This window comes from Uranotaenia lowii, chromosome 2 (assembly GCF_029784155.1).
Source record: "Uranotaenia lowii strain MFRU-FL chromosome 2, ASM2978415v1, whole genome shotgun sequence".
Classification (NCBI taxonomy): Eukaryota; Metazoa; Arthropoda; class Insecta; order Diptera; family Culicidae; genus Uranotaenia; species Uranotaenia lowii.
In genome coordinates, this window is record NC_073692.1 from 250351819 (window position 1) to 250373748 (window position 21930).

At 36.3% G+C, this 21930-nt stretch overlaps 1 protein-coding gene across 3 annotated transcripts in view; it reads left to right on the forward strand.

Annotated features, from left to right (window-relative positions):
* LOC129741465 (sodium/hydrogen exchanger 9B2) overlaps positions 1–21930 on the forward strand; it is a 94819-nt gene that overhangs the window by 58209 nt on the left and 14680 nt on the right. For all 3 annotated transcript variants that reach the window (XM_055733202.1, XM_055733203.1, XM_055733201.1), the window contains exons 2-4: positions 2886–3024; positions 7905–7992; positions 14981–15232. In XM_055733202.1, coding sequence (XP_055589177.1) covers positions 2893–3024; positions 7905–7992; positions 14981–15232 — 472 coding nt within the window. In that variant the 5' untranslated portion in view covers positions 2886–2892. The remainder of the gene's footprint in view (positions 1–2885; positions 3025–7904; positions 7993–14980; positions 15233–21930) is intronic.

Genomic DNA, 21930 nt, shown 5'->3' on the forward strand with positions numbered 1-21930 from the left:
TTAGAAGGCTGAAAATCGCATATTTTTGTAAATTTCAAAATAACTGGTGAAACTAATAATTTTTTTGGCTACGTCAATTTTATGTCCCATCAACCTTAACACTTTTGATGCACAAGTGATTTGATTATCTGTGGACGTTAAGTTTTTAGAACCCATTGAAGTTGAAAAGTGTTGCATGGTGCCCAGTTGACGGTATACATTTTGTAATTGGTCAAAAAAACTGCCCTGTGCCAAAAGTCTACTCTAATCCAATGTTTTAGGGGTGCCTTAAAGCGTTCAAAGTTCCGCTTTTGGCAGAGTTAGTCAAAAATTGAATTTTAATAACGGTATGTTTGCACTCAGTTTCCTCTGGTCGTAATAAAAATGTAAAAACACTGTCATCCAGTATGATTTGACTGGGCAATTTGTTTTAAACAAATGAGCCACAGCACAGCACCCAACTACTTTGAGATGATGATTGAAAAATTGCTTTTTTCGTTGAGCCAGAGAGAATTGAGGCATACACATATCCCACTTTCTACATGAGAAACATTTTTGAGTTTAACTTACCGGTTGAGTTTTGATTATTAAGGCCGAAACAAATATCAGTTTCTTTTTTATTAAAAAATCAGAAGGGGGAATAAATAAAGTTTGAAAAATTTAAAACGATCATTTTGTGAGAGTGAAAAGAGGGATCGCGGGGGTGAGGTCATTTGCAAATCAGTCTTCAATATAAGCTGCCTACTGCCCTTCCTTCCCCCTTGAATTTCACTGTACAAGATGTATTTCGAAAAATGTGAATCAAGAGAAGAACAATGAAAACTTTTAACAAATTTTCTCAATATCTTTCTACACAACTTATACATCCTTTTACAAAACAACCAGCGAATCTATAATATTATAAAAATTTGACAAAAAATTGCCGTGATTTGTATATCCGGTATTTCAAAATTTTCACTTTATAAGCTTTTCCAACTTTAAAGAATTTCTCGTTAAAAATGTAATTTTTTAAATGAAAATATTACACACGTTGTTGAGAGATGAAAATGAAGAAAAAATTCTTTAAGATATTGAGCCTCTGAATATCAGCACTAGGCTCCAAACATAATTAAAATGATTCACATTATGCAACTATACGTTTGAAAAAGCAAACTTTTGAGATAAGTGTTAGTTGATTATTGTTATAAATTTCGAACTGATTGTAATGCTTGATTCTTCGGAATCGTTTTTTTTCTTGTTGTAGGTAATCACATTATTTGCAATTTTTTTTAACGGTTTTGAAATATAATAAAAAAATATTATTTTTTTTTGTTTCGATTATAGTCGTTTTACCATCATTATGGCATTCGCGACTTTATCAACGTTGCAGTTGGCGGATAGTTATTGAAAAGCTTATCCGGTACAACTGTGTTCGATGTTTGCTCTTGGGCTCGAACTCGCGGACATCGGCTCAGGAGACAACAGACTTGCCAACTGAGCTATATCACAAGCCCAATAAAAATTATGAAATGAAGGGTTAATTCTGATAATACTATTCTTTAGTGAAGAGTCTTAATCAATTGTATTCATATAGATACCGACCAAATTCATATAGATACCTACCTTTCCTAAAACTTCCTGATGAACAAAAGAAACTGCAATTTATTATGTTGATGAAAATCCAAAGTTCGAAATTTTCAAATTTTCATTAGTTTTCAAGGTTAAACTTTTGTTACTTTTATTATTCGAAATTTACGAGTTTCAGTGAGAGTATTTTTACGAAATATTTCAACCAGACTTGTAAACCATCGACATTTTCTCTGACAGTCGCACAGCCTGCTTTTATCAGTATCATTGTTCGTGCCATTAAACGAATGCGACCGAAAACTTGCCGAACAGTCGACTACCATCAAACGAAACGACATTCATTCTTCTTTGTGTGATTGTCGAACAAAATTTCGTGTCTTGGTACACGAGAGGGATAATTTGATGGTCAAACGACCATCATTCCCGACAGTTTACGACATCGCCTATCTCTTTCACGCAGCAGAACTTACAGACTCAATAAGCAAATGCAATCTTTTCTATTCACTCCCTCCTGTTGAAAAAAAAATTCGTCACTCTGCAGCGCCGGGTGATGTTTGGATGTGTTGGTCGAACAATGTGGAATGATTATCTCGATTATCTACGCAAGAGGGATGACAGTCAAACGACTAATCACAAAAAAAGATCAAAATTTCGTTTTACATTTTTTTGCTCTCCGACCAAACGATTGCGCTCTCCACGATTGTCACGAACGATGTGTGGTGGTTGTCTCCGGAAAAATTCAAACGATGGTGACCAATTACAAGCCTGATTTCAACTAGTCATATTAATAAAAATACTATGCTCAACCAATTTCGCAATGATTCCAGAAATTTAAACGAACTTTAGCTCAATCTTACCTAAAGGTCAGTGATTATAGTTTCAAGATAAAGTTAATGCCGAATTTCGACAGATTCGTTTAAAAAAATCATAAAAACTTGTCTATTAGATACGAAAAGACTACGCGTTGAAAGACGTCGAAGAATTTGTCATAATTTCTTACCGGTTAAATAGTTTATGGGATACAATTGTTATAAATTTTAGGTAAATGAGAATTTTTTCATTCGTCATGATTTTATAATATAATAAAAAATATCGTGAAAATCATCATTTATAACCGGGAAAAACTTTGGAATTTCATAACGAGAAATCGCTAGCAACCCTGGATTTGGAAGCCCCTGAACAAAGTTACAAGACCTTAAATAAAGTCATAATGACACTCTTTTTGATGCGCATTATCACATTATTTTTTTCTTAAATGTTTTCTAATATAATCTTGTCAAAGTTTTATTGCGCGGGGAATTTCACCGTTCTCATATTTTTTCAAACGTTTTTTTTTCTAGACTGAAGATGCCAGGCGAGGATGGAGTTGTCTCAAATGAACCAAAACGACGAGTCAGTATCATTACGGAGCCAATCTCGGAGGCCAGAGTGGGACACGACAATTTTGGATTCGAGCCGAACAAACGGAAAATATCACAAGTATGTACACTATTTTATTAATTATATTTTTTTTCTCGCGTGACATGACTCGATTCTCCGCATTGGTCGACCTCAGGTGAGAAATTCGATAGATTTTCGAAGTTCATACAAAGTGGCGTTCCCTTCTACATTAATAAATCATTTCACAAATATGGAATATTGTTTAACTCATTATCTGCTATTGTTTGGAGTTTGGAGCTGTCGAACTGTAGTGTGATTTTTACACACCACGCAAGTTGGTAAACATGTTCGAGTTCGTAATGTATGAAAACAGCGGCAAACAGTGCTTTCCAGATTCAATCGAATTGGGCTGGATTGCACCGCGCCTACTGAAATCTCCTGCAAGGAATGTGATGAAAACCGCTAGGAGAAAAGGTTGTTACAGCAGCATTAGACCACCAGAAACTGAAATAAAATGGAATTTAATCGAAGAATGCACAATCACTTACACTGTAAATTTTTGCCTCGATTTCCAGCAAAAAAACATGCTGGAAACGTTCAGCAATCCAAATTTTTGCTGGAAACCAGCAATCGGTTTTCTAATTGCTGGATTTTTCAGCAATCGGTTGTGTTCTTGTCATTTTTGCTGAAAAACCAGTAATCTGTTTTCAAATTGCTGGACTTTCAAGCAATTGATCTAGTTTGCTGGAAAATCAGCAATCGAGTTGTCACATTGGAGTCTGTTTGTTTTCGTACGCTGAAGCAAGGTGAGACTTTATTTCACGAATTTTGGTTGGATTAATATAGTTATTTTTATTTTCCTCTATATTCTATATAGCAACCAGCCACAAGTCAAGGGTGAGTTTTTATTGGACAGATTTCATAAAAGATACTTATCAGAACTCTTTTCTCAGGTAGCGAATGATCAACACTCTGGCACAAAGCTGCCACTCCAGAGCCGGTGTTGGAAAATTTAAAAAAAAGTTCTTGAAAATAAACAAAACGTAATTTAAAAATGGAAGAAACTAATTCTTTTTCATTGCTCATTATATGCACAGCCAGTATTCAATATTTTATTTAGAATTGAAATTTAAATTTGGTACTAAATACAGCCGGTTGTTTTGAAAGAAAAAGCTGGTTTCCAGCAATCTAGATTGCTGATTTTCCAGCTTTAACGTTTGCTGCTTTTTCCAGCAATTTATATTGCTGGAAATTTTGCTGGAAAGTCAGCGGGACAAAACCAGCTAAATTTTGCTGGTTTACAGCAAAAAAAATACTGTGTACCTAGACAATGCAATTGGGATTGGGCCTGCTAAAAAGAATAAAGCTTGCTCTTTACTCTTACACACACACAAAATTTCTGAGGCCGAAAATTAGCAAAATTTTGCTCAAATTTGACCAGCTAAAAACTTAGCAATCAATTTAGCAAAATTTTTCTACTAAGATTTTAGCAAAATAGCCAGAAGTGTCCGGACTAAATTTTTACTAATTTTTTAGTAAACAAAATCATTGTTTACTAAAATTTTGGCAATTTTTTTTTTTCAAAGAATTACTACATTTTCAGTAAATTTTCAATACATCCGTTAGGTTTTAGGTTATTTCTATAAAAATAAAAAGAAAACTGCTGCAATTTGTAAGAAATTTATTAGCCAAGTTGGACCATAGTGGTCTTAGGCATAAGTCGTGTAATATATGCGCAATCAAATAAAAAAAAAAAAAAAAAAGAAATTTATTTTCAACTGATTAACTCCACGCCATTGCTCCTAGCTTCCGAAAATTCGGGCCTTGAGTAAAAAATTGCTCTTCCGCCGGTCATTTGGAAAGGGTTTTCATTAATATTCAGCACTGCCCAACACATAAGACCGAATCATTGAGTTGCTTGCCTGCAGATTTTTCCCGCGAAAAAAATCCATGTTATTGGTCGGTGATATAAGCTGGGAATAAGAAGTGAAAAATAGTTCCAATTAATACCTTTGTAATTTGTTTAAGATATTTCTAAACAGCTTTGATTTAAGTTTCGATATACTAAAACATTATCAGATAACATATTTAGATCCAAAATCAATAGTTAAGATTATGATGAAGGTTTTTTTTCATTTTCTCGGATGTTTAGAAGATCTGTTTCTGACGACTTAATTTCTGATTATTAAGATTTCAGTTAAAAATCACCATCAGGTTTAAAATAAGTATTATTAATAAAGTTTTCAGTATGAGCATGTTATTAGATGTGATGAATAAGGCAACTTTTCAAAATATCCATTTATTTTTAAATTAAAGTAGTTGATTTAGATAAAGAATTCATAACAATACCCTGAGGTTGAAATTTTTAGAATAATTTCTTCACAAATAAAGCGTACGAAAACCATTCCATAGAACAGAACTTCAGATTTAATCCCTCAGCATGTTCTAGTATATATTAATAATTGAATGGAGTTGATTGAATTTAAAAAAAATTCAAATCAGTTTTTGTTATCCCGACAATTCAAATGGTGGCAAAAAATATCGTTTAAGATTTTTTTTTATTTGTGAAAATAACAGTGAAAAAAGCTCCGCGAGCGTTGTTTGAATTTCCTTCAATCTACTCGAAAAATTGCTTAGTGTCTGTCTATATACCTATCACTATTTAGTTTTAAAATCTGTTAGATATATGTATATATATATATATATTTTATTATTCTTGTTGAAATCAATTCGCCTAGTTTGAAATGATAAAGTTCTTGTATTTTATAAAATTAGACCACTTACCAGCTGATTTTCCAATTGAACGTAATGCTTGCTTTCGCCCATGGCTAGGATTTTTCGTTTCGAATCCGTAGAATTGCAATCGGCAGTCGAAGTACATCGAATATAATCAAAAACCTAAAATAAATCTATTCTTTCAAACAAATTCAACTAGTGTTTTAAAACAGTAAAGGGACGAATTTGGATCGAATTCACGTATCTTTTTACACCACTTACCCAGTACTTGGTGGCGCTTGTTCCCGCAAAAACCTTTTTGGCTTCGACTGTGATATTACTTCCACCAGTAGTTTATTCGCTCCGCGGTTAGGATTGGAGCACTGGTTCCATCGGAGCTGGTTTGTTTCGACCAAAAACGTTTGAACAAATCGATCTCCCGGTAGGAGGCTTCCATATTGGCCACCTGAAGCATGATATCTATTAAATTCGAGCTACTTTCCACACAATGTCAACTGCTGTTACTTTGCTGAAACGGAAAATTATGTTTAAAATTTTCATTCAGTTGAAAAATACCTGTTTACCATCACGAGCAAAATCTGACAAATTTTCTACTTCAACGGTGCCGACGGAACTGCTAGTAGGTTAATACCAGAAACAGATTTTTTTTTAATTTTCGGCCTTTCGACAGGAGTCATCACAATTTGAATCTGGAGGAGCTCCCAATCCGGATTGCGGTTCTTCCTACTTGTTGACCGGAACAATCGGTCTTGTTGGGATGAACGCCACGGAAACATCAAACAGAATCACCGTCTTACCGGCAGATCAGGAGCCTTTGTTGACTGGCGAGTCCTAAACAAATCGATGATATCTCCTTTCTCAATATGTAATATAGCACCCTCGCAGAAAAACGGACTCAAAATAAATAAATTTAAACAAAATATTTATCAACTTCTTTGCCGCGCTGAAATTTGCGACCGACCGAACGAATGACATCCGAAAAAAAAAACTGGCAAAACCGCCGCAGTTTGAGCACAGACTAAAAGTTCGAGTCCAAGCTACTTTAAATGCTAGAACTAGTAGCAAATGGGTGTTTTTTACTCAAATTGAGCAAATTTCAAGACAAAATTAGAAAGTGCTAACTCAACAGTAAAAAAATATTTTTGCTAATGGAAAGTAACAGGTATTTTTTGCTAAGTGGAGCCTCGAAAGTTTTGTGTGCAGATTTCCATAAGAATGACAGCTAATCGGAGTGAAATTGGAGTGAAGGCTATTGCTTTCTCTGTCTAACATTCGAGAAATCGTATACCCGGGTTGCGAGCGCGCCCATCGCCAATTGTCCCAATCTGGGGGAGGAAGACTTAATAAAAAAAGAAAAAAATCTTTCAAACGTCAAATTTCTCTCATCAATCTACCGACCAGTGCAAAGGTTCAAAATTTTACTTTCTTAATTAGAGATTTTTAATAAAACTTGTTTATGCTGAAAAGCACTTGTTTTGCATAAAACAATAATTTAATTAGGTTTTGTTTTGCTCTGATAAATTCTTGGCGTATTCAGTCGCTCAAATTTCGTCAAAGTTTTGAAGCTGATAAATAAAAATGGTTTGATAAATGGTTGTTCTAAAAATAAAGTCAAATCTAAATTTAGCACCTAAACAACTGATTTACATGACTCGCTACACGAAACTGATCATCTAAAGTTAAAATTTGAACGATTACAAATCTTTTCAACAATTGCTGGCTTTTGCCGAACAGTAAAAAAACGATACAGAAAACGATACAGCAAATTTCAGTCTTCCTCCCCCAGGTCCCAATCAGCTATTTGCACTGATGCACGTTTAGAGCTGAAGCCCCAATTTATGGCTTTGAACGCAACCCTACGCGCGAAATTGTTTGCTCAAAGTTTAAAAAAAAAATCTGTGGGGTAAAGTGTGTTTTATATTATAACATATAAAGTTGTGAAGCCTCGTCCACACTCGGAAACTTGAACTGGGATTTCGGATGCTGAGACTTGTTTATGTTTACATCTTGGTTGCTGAAGGTCTCCCATACTTGTCGAGACGTCTCATCAAATAAACATAAACAAGTCTCAGCAACCGAAATCGCAATTCTAGTTGCCGAGTGTGGACTAGGCTGTAGGTCTCCCATACTTACCGAGATCTCATCGTCTAGTTCTAAATGTAAACAAACAAGTCCAATATCTAAAATCATCCAAGTTGCATAATGTGGACTAACGATTGTTTACGTCTGCATTCTTTTTCCAGCATTCTCATCACTCAGAGGAAGGTCCAGTGAGGAGAAAAAGTAATCTCCACAATGCAAACGCAGATAGTTCCAATAACAAAAGCTTGGGTAAGTTTCATGAATAAGTGCTGTACCGTATTACGTCTGGGCTTTAACACAAAACGTACCGGAGCGGGTTGGTCAAATTACATTTTTTGAACTTCAAATGACCATAACTCCTATCATAATTGTTTTTCTCGCAAATTTTTCAACATGACTTTTTTTTTATTTTTAAAATGTTTTTTTTGGGATTTTAAACCATATTCTCAAAAATGCAGGATTTTTTTCAACAAAATATGCTTTTTAAGTTTGTATCTAGATTTTAAAAAATGGATTGCCTATTTTTACGATTGCAAATGATCCCTAACACTTTTTTCGCTAAAACTCTCTTGTTTTTCAACCGATTTTCACAAAATTTATAGTGGAAAGCTTAAATATGATTTTCAGATGATGTTCATCTACCATAATTTGTTGTTGTTGTTGTAAGCAAAGATTGTATCCCATTTACCTGAAAACTTTTGCCCAGAATGACTTTTCCCCAGAATGACAAATACCCGAAATCAAAACCCAGAATGAACCATTTTCCAGAAACAAAATCCCCAGAATGCACCATTTACCAGAATTTTTTTTTTCCAGAATGGAACATTTTCCAGAATTATTTTCTCCACAATGGAACATTTCCCAGAATGGCACAAATCCCAGATTTTTTGCTCTTGTATTTTTTTTTCTGCTATTAAATCTAATAAATTCTTGTCAATGATGTCAATGATTCGAAATTATATTTTTCAAAATGATGTTTCAAATGAAACCACTTGTTTGAAAGTATCCAACTAAAATTATATTAGAATCAATATTGTGTTTTCTTTAAGGTTTGGGTACTTTAATTGATTTAATGCTTTTTCCGTGACTCTTTAAAAACCCGTTTTGGTATCCGACTCCTCACGCTGCGCGTTCGAACTTGAAAGATAAATTGTCCTTCACGCTGTCGCGTAGCGGACGAGGCTGAAGAATCACCCCTAGCTTTCAAGCAGACCTAGACCTAGACCAATGAATTAGGGCCGCCGCTAGACCTAGACTTAGACCAATGAATTAGGGCCGCCGCTTCCGACGGCGGGTCGGCGGTCACCTCCGATTTGGGAGCTTCGGCGGCTTTGTGTCGCCTCTGTTCCTTCATCCTCGCTGGTTGCGGCTTTGCCGCAAAATAATAAAGTGATGAAAAACGCTTTTTTGTAACAATTCCTTCTTTGTTTTTATTTCTAGTTTGTTTTTTTCTTGATTTCATTTTTCTGGGAAATGGTTCTTCTGGCAAAAAAATTTCTGGTTAATGGTTCATTCTGGTGAAAAATTTCCTGGGAAATGGTACATTCTGGCGAAAAATTTTATGGGAAATGGTTCGTCTGTGGAATGAATCTTTCTGGCGATTGAAATTCTGGGCAAAGGTTTTCAGGTAAATGGAGTACAACCGTAAGCAAAGATCTCTAATTATATTATCAAAATATTCGGGATGTTTGTTCTCTTGAACAAATCGTTGGCGACGCCAGCACAATATTTATGGTGCTACCGCTCTGGGAGATGGGATCTAAACAGTTCAGCTTCCATTTTTGTATAATGTATATTGGCAGGTGCGGTGGGAGAGTCGGACTGGTTCAGACTTGAAAGAGCTTGAATAAAATAAACGTGTTTGTTCTAACAAGTATTTATTCTGACTGACTAAAAGTAATACAAATTGAGCAACGATTGCTTTGATGTTCAGTTGCTTGCTGCGTTGCATACTCGCAACAATCCTCCTCAACGCTGCTGCTGTAGACCACACTTCTGACGATGAATCTCCAAACGTACCCGCGAGAGAGGTTTTGTCAGAAGATCCGCTGCCATTCTTTCCGTCGGACAATATTCGTAGTTGACAACACCTTTCGTTTTCAGGTCTTTCGCAAAATGGAACTTGGTAGAAATGTGCTTCGTACGGTTGCTGAATTTTTCGGATTCCAACATCTTCAAACAGATTTGATTATCTTCGAATCGATGAATGGAACAACGAGATTTTCATTCGCTGGTCCCGGCTCGGACCCACATGACGTCAGGAATTTAACATCACGACTAACTGTTATTTTTCCCGTCGCCTCGTCCACCAATCGGTACGCCTTCGATGCCTCGCTGTAACCAACGAACCTCAGCTTCGATGCCTTGCTATCCAGTTTACCTCGTTTCACATTTGGCACGTGGCAGTACGCATCCACGCCAAACCGTTGAATGTGTCCGAGATTGGGCTTCCTACCGTACCACATCTCGTATAATGTGCCACTCACCGACTGTGAGGGCAGCCGATTCTGCATGTAGTTCGCCGTTACCACCACTTCACCCCTTTCTGACACCTTCGGGAGTGGCGCCCTGTGCATCTTGCCTTCAATGCACACTCCGCATGTACCAGAACTGCAACGCTTCACGGTAACTCCTTCAACCATCGTCTGCAATTTCATCACCGCGTCACAGTCTATATGACCAAAACGCCTATGCCAGACATGCACGCAGTCGCCATTCGTTGCAGGGATATGCGCTCTGTCGGTTGACACAGCACAAACAAATTTCCAACAGACTGCGCCGTTCCACACAGCTTCTCACCTCGCATGATTTTGGCACAACTTGCTTCGAAAACGACGACAAATCCTTTTTGCACCAGCCGCATCACAGACAACAAGTTGGATTTCATTTCGGGAACATACAGTGCACATTCGATTGGCACTTGACGCTCTTGACCAGAACCATCAATGACATTGATCCGTCCATTACCACGGCCTTTCGAACGAACCTTCGCTCCGTTTGCAACCCACACGTTTTCAGTGACTGCTTCGTTCAATTCCTCGAAAATCTCCTTGTAGTTGGCAATGTGGCTCCGGAATCTAGTATCCACTGCTTTTCCACTTGACTACCGCATTCAGTGAGAAACGTATATTGACTGTTGTCGTCATGCTGCGCCACGTTGTTTGCTTGATGTTGCTTGGTATCCGCTTTCCGTTGCTTAGTAACTGGACTGTTATTTTTTGCATTTTTCCATGCTCGAAATTTTCCACATGTTGCCTTCTGGTGGCCCAATTTCTTGCAGAAATAACACCGGTCCTTTTCGGCCTTGGAATCCGGTTCTCAATCATCTCGTCGATCAATTTACCCTTCACCATGTCTAGGGTCGAATCGGTTTCCGTTCGGGCTTCCAATGCGTTAACCAACGTTTCGTATTCCTCCGGCAGACTGCTGAACAAAATTGTGACCAGCCACTGGTCGTCCAGGATCCTCTCCGGCTGCAAATTGTTGAGTTTTTCGAACAATTCCGCTAACTTGGGCACGTGCGCTTCCATGTCACCTGCTTCTCCAGGCGCTGACTGCAGATTTTCCGCATGATAGAAACCTTCGATGTCAACGTCTTTAACACGTGGAAATTTTCGAGAGCCGTCCACGCTTCTGCCGCCGATTTTGCCTTCCTTATGTGGAGCAACTGGTTGTCCTCCACGGCCAATCCGATCGATGCTAGCGCCTGCTCGTCCTTCGTTTTCCACGCTGCCGTTACTGGTTCCGGTTTCACATCCGCTACAGCCATCCAGTTGCCCTCCTTGGTGAGCAACAGCTTCATACGGAAACTCCAGTTGTCGTAGTTGGAGCCGTTGAGCTTCGGAAACGGCACCATCCGGTCCCCCATCTTGCTTGATGGACTTTGATACTTTTTCACCAGTTCCGATCCCGGTGGCCTGGGCCCATAACCTATTGGCAGGTGCGGTGGGAGAATCGGTCTGGTTCAGACTTGAATAAAATAAACGTGTTTGTTCTAACAAGTAATTATTCTGGCTGACTAAAAGAAATACAAATTTAACAACGATTGGTTTGATGTTCAGTTGCTTGCTGCGTTGCATACTCGCAACAGTGTATGGAAAAGCATAGAATCAAAGAATCGTCGTGTAATCAGCGAGTTTGTACAGGCCATTTGTGTAGTCTATGGCCCGCTTAAAGCATTGCAGCTTTGCATTCAAGCTTTGAGTAAACTCACATCATCGCACTTTATCACACATCGCGCGCACACACACACACACACACACATACAAACACACACACACACACACACACACACACACACACACACACACACACACACACACACACACACACACACACACACACACACACACACACACACACACACACACACACACACACACACACACACACACACACACACACACACACACACACACACACACACACACACACACACACACACACACACACACACACACACACACACACACACACACACACACACACACACACACACACACACACACACACACACACACACACACACACACACACACACACACACACACACACACACACACACACACACACACACACACACACACACACACACACACACACACACACACACACACACACACACACACACATTAGTCGAACGGAGAAGGGCACGAATGTGTTAACGCAATGCTGGGGGATTCAGCGGCCACGGTGGCTCGAAAGAACGCGAAGCCGAATTACCACGGACTTGCTTCAATCATATTTTTTTTTTAAACAAGGTGATACTTTCCAAGAATAAATATGAGGTATAGGTCCCTACCCTATTTATTTCCAATGAATGTCAATTGTTGAATAAATTTTGTTTTTATTTTTGTAAGATATCAATCAAGCCAACTAGCATTTACCTTTTAAATCAGTTAATGGGAAAACGGTATTATTTACTATTTTGCTAAATGCGAAATGTGTTCGAAAAAGGTCAAATTTACCTTTTTTCTAGGTGAATGAAAAAAAAATTACCGAGAAAGATGGGTGGAAAAAAACCACCGCACTTCTCGGTAAATTTTACCTTTTTTATTTTCCGTGGAAAAAACCGGTATTTTATTTATAGGTATTATGGTACGATTGTTTTTCAATGAAGCATTCAAGCAGCATATAAAAGTGAACATGGTTGTAAAACAAAAGTTATCAATAATTTATGAAAACTGTGTTTTTGAAACCTCTGTTGTCAGGTAATTTAAATATACGTTTTTATTTTCACCTCTTAACCAATGATGTTATTGTTTTCAGAGTGAGATTTTTCAGTAACAGTAAAATTCAGTTATGTTGATTTTTACCTACGCAAAAAGGCGAAATTTTTAGCTCAATTTGATGTTTTGACTAAATCTTTTATATTCAGCGTAAGCTTTTTATCTTTTCATTTGGATGGCAATTTACAATAAAAATAATTATTTTATTACTTATTTTATCGTCCCTTATTGGTGAAAAGTGATGTCCTTTTTAGTAAGAAATCTTCAAATTTCAGATATGAAAGATGGTGGAAATGAGCGGTAAGAATTTTATTAGAACCCGATCAGAAGAGAATAACAAAATTATATTAAGATGAGATATTTTGATTGTCAATTTTTTGCTTTCAGAATGAGATATAATTTAGTACTCGTAGGATGTTAAAATATCTCAAATTATAACAAAAAGTGTATGCAAGCATAACTAAATGATATCACCTCTTGATAGCATTATATTAAGATAATATCTCAACCAGATAGGATTTAGACAACAAAAATGCAAAAATATAGGTCTTGCATGCAAGCTTGTTTGCAATTTTGGTTTTATATGAATTACTTGTATACAATGTTGGACTATACCTGACTTGTACTCAAACTTGTATGCATTGTTTCCAACTTGAACAATTCTTGAATAGTTTGGGTACCAGCCAGGAGATTCGAACCTCGACCTGCAGGTTGAAAGGCGCGCACGCTACCACTGAACCATGGTGTATTCCCGTTCAGGAGAACATATCAAAATTGTTACACAAATTGTTCATGTTGGAAACAATGCATGAAAGTTTGATTACAAGTCAGAAGGTATACAAGTAATGCGTGTAAAACGAAATTGCATACAAGCTTGTACACAGCACTCATATTTTTGCATTTTGGGTGGTCTAAATCTGATTGAGATATATTCTTGATATAATGCTACCAAGAGGTGATATATTTTAGTTATGCTTGCATGGACTTTTTGTTATAATTTGAGATATTTGACCATCCTACGATTACTAAATTACAGTACCGTTCATAATTGTATAAAAATTGGAAGCACGCGCACTGTCACTTCGACTTTGAACTTCCATAACTTTTTACTCTGATGATATTTTTTGATAAAATAGATAGATCAACTATCATATTATTATATCACAAAATTTGAGCTTTCTGGAGTTTGTGTAGCCTGAGAAACAGTAATCGGACTTTTTGGGCTTTTCTCATTCAAATTGCAATATCTCTGAAACTACGCTACATTTTTTATTGAAATTTTACACAGTGATTGTTGAAATATAAAGCTAGCATGTCTGAAGTTTTCGAAAAGTTCTATCGATGAGATCAAAAGTTACGCGAAGTGCAATATTTCAGGCATGAACCTTGAAATGCGATTTCTATATAATTTTGGATATAAGATCAAAAAATATCATCAGAGTAAAAAGTTATGGAAGTTCAAAGTCGAAGTGACAGTGCGCGAGCTTCCAATTTCTATACAATTATGAACGGTACTGTATATCACATTTTGATAGGAAAAAAATTGACAAAAAAAACGAATTATTGAATTTTTTTTTTAATGATTTTCAATTTTTCATTCATATTTTAACAAGCGAAACACATAGTGATACCACTGTAGTGGTGATACTATTCTGTGATTTTAACTCATAGCGGACAAGATTTCTCCTTACTTCGCTTGCCGCGAATGTGTTTACCATCTCTAGATCATTATACCACTAACTGTTCAAGACTTCCAATACATCATACGCAATGTGGCTTTAATATCCCTTTAGAAAATTGATGTTGGCATTTCAATGACGTTTTATATTTTTTTAATTTGAAGTTAAGTGAAAATTCATTTAGATTAAGAATTAGTAAATACGTTCAACTCCGTGCGACATAGTCGAGTGTGGTATATAAACAATAATTTTTTTTAAAACTATTTTTCATCAAAATTCATATTTTTTACCTTTTCTCATGTATGCTCTTTGCTTGTTATCTACTTCTAGATCAACGAAATGGCGAAGTTAGGAGTAAAAAACCATCATTCTCTGACGCGTTTGCTAAAATTAATCAAGAATACGAAAACGCTCAGCAAAATGCACATTTAGAACAATCATGGATATATGCTCTCTGCATGCGATGTAGAGAAGAATACACCACTCCATCATGGGAGCCTCCAGGATGGCAAAGGATTTGTCCATATCCTCTCTGTCCGCCGTATCGACAAATAGCGAGAATTATATCTATTATTTTAATAGGTGAGTATTGGAAACCATTTTTAATCACAACTATTTGTTTAGCGGTTGTTCAACTTCAAACATGTGAACATTTTTGAAAAAAAAAACGATGTCAGATAAAAACCTGATCGAATAAAAATTCACTTTCTTTTCCAATATATCTCAAAACCGCTCTACTTCAATAAAAAAATTTTAATGGAATGCGCAAAATGTACTTGAAAGTGGGAATAAAGTAGAAATTAAGAACCGGAAAGCCATTTTAGAGAAAATCATCACATCAAGAAAAATCGTTGCCTACTCATGATGTTCATTGAGAGCAGCAAGTAAGAAGCTCATATTCCAAGCGGTGAGCTCGAGTTCGGGGCTTGGTAAGAACATGTTATTTAAATGTGAGTTAGTAACAAATATGGCTGATTAATTGGATCAAATTAGCGGATTTAAGAAGGCATATGAAAAAGCGAAAAAGTATTTTTTTTTTCGATGTTTTGTGTTGCTTATAAAAGTGATTTTTGAAGCAGGTTAGAAGTTTTTTAGCATTTTATGCGAACTTTTTGTCAACTTTCAAGTTTGTTTAGCTACTTACTTACAAAACATGATTGAACTGATCAAACCTGAAAGAGGAATACTATCCGAACTTTTGGTTGCCTGTGTTGGTAGCTACTACTTCATGTTGAACAAATTAGAAGTACGTAACAATTAGATTGTTTTTCTTCAAGCCAACTATTAAATTCCCAAAAAGTAGAAACATAAAACAAAACAGTACTTGAAAGCTTTTTTTGAGTGGCAGTGATCCACCTGCAGCTGCGTCTGATCATTCTCCATTCTCGAACAGATTAATCACTCTGTAAAATAAGACAATGTCGTTAGCTTTATTGAAAATTAAAAGCTGAAGCATTTACTCACCGAATGTTTTGCCGAACTTGAGGCATTCCATTTTTCTCCCAATTTAATTCTACCTTCAAAAATATACAAGTCCCAAATTTGACTAGTGGATTTTCTAGTTTTCCAGCAAAACGGATCAATTTCTGGATAATTTCCAGCAAAAAAGAACATGAGCTCGAAAAGTCAGCAAAACGAGTAATGTTAGCTGATTCCCTGCATAAATTTCTATTACTGAACGTTTCCAGCAATTTTTTCTTATGGAAATCAAACGAAAATCTTAGTGTGTACATAAAAAAACAATTCTTCACTTCCTTTATAATATATTGGTTGTAAATTTTTAACGATTTCATTCGTTTCAGTACAATGAGAACTGAAAATTTTGTATGAAAACTTGAAATTCAATAGCAAATCTTTAAATTAGGTGATGCCACATGTATCAACAATTACCGTTCAATTTCAACGCTTAGCGTACTTAGCAAAGTGTTTGAAAAACTTTTAATAAGCAGACTAAACCAGTTCATTATTGAAAATAATATTTTATACAACCTGCAAAACGGCTTCAAAGCCGGCTGCAGTACACTGATAGCTATGTGTGAACTGATTGATTCTGTCATAGAAAATATAGACAAGAAAAAGATCGTTGGAGGATGGTTTCTAGACTTGAAAAAAGCCTTTGATACTTTAGATCACGAAATCCTACTCAAAAAACTCGAACGGTATGGTATAAGAGGTGTTGCTAATACCATCATTAAAAGCTACCTTACAGGTCGTAAACAATTCATTTTTATCGACCAAACAGAAAGCTCCTTGGAACCCCTTTCCTGGAGTCAGCGTACAGTAGACAACATCATCAAAAAAACATCGTCCCTGAGTGGCATTCTTTGGAGAGTTAGGAATTTTTTACCGCGTCATGTTCTTATGAAATTTTACTTTGCATTCATTCATTCCCAGTTTAACTACCTTTAAACTACCTTTCCTCTACCCAACTTCCTTACTTAATTCAAATACATCTCATAATGTTTTGCCTTCATCTAAATTGTGCAGCTTGCAAACATTAATGTGCGTGTTCGATAATTTGAACTCATTAGAAAGCACTATTTGCTTACGTAGGAACACGTGTTTAACAAAAATGGAAACAAAAGTAGTCCGGGAATGTACCGTGAAACTTCGTTTTGGACCATCAACTAAAAATCCCTCCAATGAAGAGATTTTTTACTTCTTCAGACAGCAACGTTGGAATGCAAGTGACCTTTCGGCAATGTATCGAGAAGACTTTTGTCTTTTTGGCAAATTTAAAAAGGAAAACGTTATAAAAGAGGCTTTAACAAAACTGGGACCGTCAATGCGCGATGCCAGGTATTTGTTTTACGTTTTGTAGTTAGGAAAAAAAGTAAACAAAAGGATGTAAATTTTCGATGAATTTAAAACTCATTTTACTACTGCTTTTTACTTCAGATACCTCTTATAGTGTTTTCGTTTATTGGCAGTGGCAACCTAGATACCCACGAGTTTTGTCCTAACTGCTGTTATTATGTTCGTTTATTAATTCAGAAGTCCACTAGTTTTGCCCGAGATTTGAACCTCAAGCAGGCGGTTGCATCCCGTAAAAGTTGTCAGTGTTGGGGGTAAACATAAGGGTGAGTATAGCAACCATATATTTGCATCGTCCCGGGTAACGATTCTGTTCGTTTATTCAGAAAAAGTTTTGCCCCGCGCTAGTGGAGAAAAACGAAAACGGCATTAAAAAGTAAGTAGAATCAACTTTTAGGTCTTCTTCTAGTGTTGTAAATACTTTCTAGTGTTTTAAATACTTTTTGAAAAAATATTGGTAGCTACTAAGCGATAAATTGAGTTTCAAAAACTGTTTTTTTTGCGATTGAAAACACACCTAAGTATTTTAAAAGTTTTTGAATGAAAAAGTGATATTTTCAAAAAACATTCATTCAAAAAAAAATTGTTGGAGATACATGTAAGATAAATTTACATAAGTTCTGTTTAGGAAAGCATTCTAAAAAGGAAAAAAACCTGGTTGAAAAAACTGGAATTTTATCCTGTTTTCTGTAAACCAAAGTAACAAATTTGATCGTTTTCTCTGGAATCAATGGAGTGTTTGAGTTGTTTATTGTACTGGAAGAAGATTTAAAATGACTTAAATTTTTTATAGATTTATTCAAGAGTCGTATTTCATTTATGAAAAATGCACTTCTGGAATGTCTGCTCTTATGTGAGACCTGATTGCTCATTTTTCGAAAAAATTTAGAAAAAAATCGAATGTATTTCTGTCGGCGTGTCTTGCAAGTACCTTTTCATGACAAAATTTTACCCAATAATTATTAAAAAATAACATTAGGAGCGAATTCCCTTTTAATTATATGCCTGTTCCTAAAAGCTTCCCAAATTCTCTAAACTCTTGTATGGAGCACTTTGTAGCGCTACTGTTTGGTTAATATTTCGGATAGACTTTGCATACGCTGACGGTGGTAAAATTAAGATTCACGCTTCAAATGCAAACGGATTTGTTAAATAAAGGGTGTCCACGATGAAATTGCAACACACAAAATTGATTCGCAAAATTCGAGTTTTCATTCGATTGCCACCAAATTTTCAGGGATTGAAAAATAACTATTAAACTTCATTTTAAAATTTTCTCGTATTTTATTTACAGTCCATACGAATGCCAGCACTTTGGCCTTAATCCTGGCCATAAAATTCTGCACAACCTGTGAATCAACCGTTTTTTGCATGTGAACCTTTCTTCAGTTTCTCAACTGTCTTCACTACCTTAGGTCGTTCAAGACAGAGGACTGAACCAGCTGTCAAATCGCATACAAACGCACCGTACCAAAATTTTGGTACCAGAACGTCAGTGTGGTTCCCGAAATTAAACACTTCACCCCATAACAGACTCGAAATAGGGTAACATTTTGGTTGCCGAACGCATCTGTTGCTGTCATACTGCAGATTTAGAATCAATTTTAACAACCCAACAAATCATTAAGCACTGTTATAGGCCACATATGGGCAGTATATCAGCATTTCAGTGCCTATTAGCCGTATATAACGTCTAGAAATGCTTATTGGCCCTGTGACATTCAAACTTCAAATAAGCCCTATATGAGCTTTGTTAGTAACCGTTAGTGTCTTTGAACGGCTTTGAAGGTGTCATTTACCAAAAAAAAGAAGTAAAAACAGTAATCTAAAATCATAACAATCTTCAATCAACCTAGCTTTCTATTGAGGTGAATTTTGTTAGCGGTCAAAAATGTCTTCAGTGTTAGAAAAGGACGAGCATCAGGCTGTTCTAGGAGAAGCTTTAAATGACCCGCTCAATTTTCGACTACGAAAAGGCAACGGTGGACATCTCGGAGCTGTTGGAGATAACTGAAGATCGTGAAGTGGAATAGAAGAAGAACCTGGATAAACTTTTCTGGGTGATGCATGTACGCCCGGGGAAACTCCGCACTGTGCCTAAGACCCTGTTTCTAGAAGATGCAGATCTAATGGCCCTAATTTTCGAGTGTTCAAAGTTAATGTTTTGTAAAAGTTTTAGTTCTAAACATATTATGTTAGAGAAAAATTTTGAGTCTTAAAAAGTTAATAAATAAATCAAAAATTCTAAAAATCTGCTTTTCTTTTTTTCTCCGCCAAACTTGAATTAGTAATCTTCTTTTCATCGTGATTGAAGTATGTATAAATGATAACAGTTGATATCATTCAAGGCCACCGAGGAGAAATTCCTCTTTAACCCTCCAAAGCCGTTCGGGTCAATATGACCCGAAGCGCACATTTCAAACATCTTTATCATCATTCCAATATACTGATGAACTGGTAGTTTTGACAGACCAAGTATGTTCTATGAAAATAATGATCGAATTAACCCCAAAAAATTTAAATTTGAGTTTTTAAAATCGGTTCATTGAGAAATGAAATACAGCTAAGCAAAGTCAAAACTGGATGACGTTTTTTTAAAGCAAGACTTTTTTCTACCGGAAGATCTGTCATAGCGGTAAAAACTTTCATTGGACCCCAACATATCTATACATTGTCAGATAGATGGAGTCTTGACAATTTCAAACATAAATAAAATAATTAAATACAGAAAAGCTGTCAGAAGTTATGAGTATTTTAAAAATAAAATTGATTTTTCGAACTTTTTACTTTCTGAACCAGTTTCTGATAACCTGGTAATACATATCGACTTTATTTTTAAATGTTGAGTAATAAGAATAAACTACCTACACAATGAATATATCTTCAAAATCGGTTAACATTTACAGCCAGGAGAACGAAATCAAATTACAACTCATATTTCCCCGAAACGGATATTTAGCGAACGGCTTTGGAAGGTTAAGTATGTTATATTTTCCTACTTTGATGCGCAGATGAGATGGTTCATTGAGCAAAGGCGCTGAAAAACGAGATATCAGAAATTCGATTCCAGTTCGGGCACGATTACTCCGTTCGGAAAAAAAATTCAGCTGGAAAAAGGCGAGAGAGAGATAGGAGATAGAAAGCTCCGGGGGGAAAGCAGACAGAAAACATAAACAAATTTAATTTTTTTTTATTCAGTGGTTTGTACCCACTGGCAAAATATTTTGGCATTTCTTAATAGGCCGCATAAGAGCCGAAATACACGCCAAAAGTGGCTTTTAATCAGCCCTATATTGGAATATAGAGCTAAATAGGCTTTGTAAGTAGGAAAAATCTTTGTTGTACTCCAACAAAGATTTTTTACGAACTATTGAGCTGTTGTTTTTAATTAGTTCCAAAGGGCGTTCATAAGCAACTTCGCAATATAGGAACTTTGAAGTAGATTTAAAGGTTAATTCTACTTGTTTTGAACTTCAACACGTGTTTGCATGAATAAACACATCGTTACTTGGGCAACGACAATGTGAAGTACACATTTACTTCCGGAAGAACTTTTTAACAACTTGAAAGTGGGAATAGAGTAGAAATTAAGAACCGGAAAGTCGGTTTAAAGAAAATCATCACATCAAGTAGAAACGTTGCCTACTCATGATGTTCATATAGAGCAGCAAGTATGGTGTTCGATTTTCAAGCGGTGAGCTCGGATTCAAGGCTTGGTAAGAACATGTTATTTAGATGTCAGTAAATAACAAATATGGTTGATTAAAATGACTCAAATTACCCGGATCGGAGAATTGGACCATATCGGTTGAATTTCAGCCGTTCAACCCGTGAATCGGTTAGAAATCAGACCAGAAATCCAAACGAATTCGGACAAATTCAGTGCTCTGGTGACACAATCTTCCTGACGACGCTAAGTTTTTGCGATTGAGCTGTCAAAATAACCAAATGGTCAGGAGAATCTAACAGAATTCCAATAAAATCCGGACAGATTTAAAATGACAACTAATATTTTGCCAGTAATCGTTCCGGTTGCGAATTCGTTCCGTTCCGGGTAGCAGTAGACTTGAGAAGGCTTTAAAATTAAACTACACGGACCTACCAAGAAACGACAAATCACCAAAAGCAACGCGTGGCAAGCATAATAAGCGCGGTAAATCATGTCTAAGCTGGGCTGTGGGTGGGCTGTGGGCTCTTGGGAGGAGAGGACAGGAAATAGTCTTCGTAACCGTGTGCAACCTGGTGTGAGAAAATTAAAATACCCTTTTCAAATTCATCCAATCCCCATCAAACGTAAGAAAAAAAACAAATCCAATCCCCATCATACCTCCAAAAATCCATCCATGAACTCCATCCCTTTCTTTCTTTCCTCACTTTCTTACTCCGGCAGCAACGGGTTTTTTTTTTTAAATAACTACATAAATGTAACACCATCTACTGTTTTTATGAACTTCTTTGGCCATATC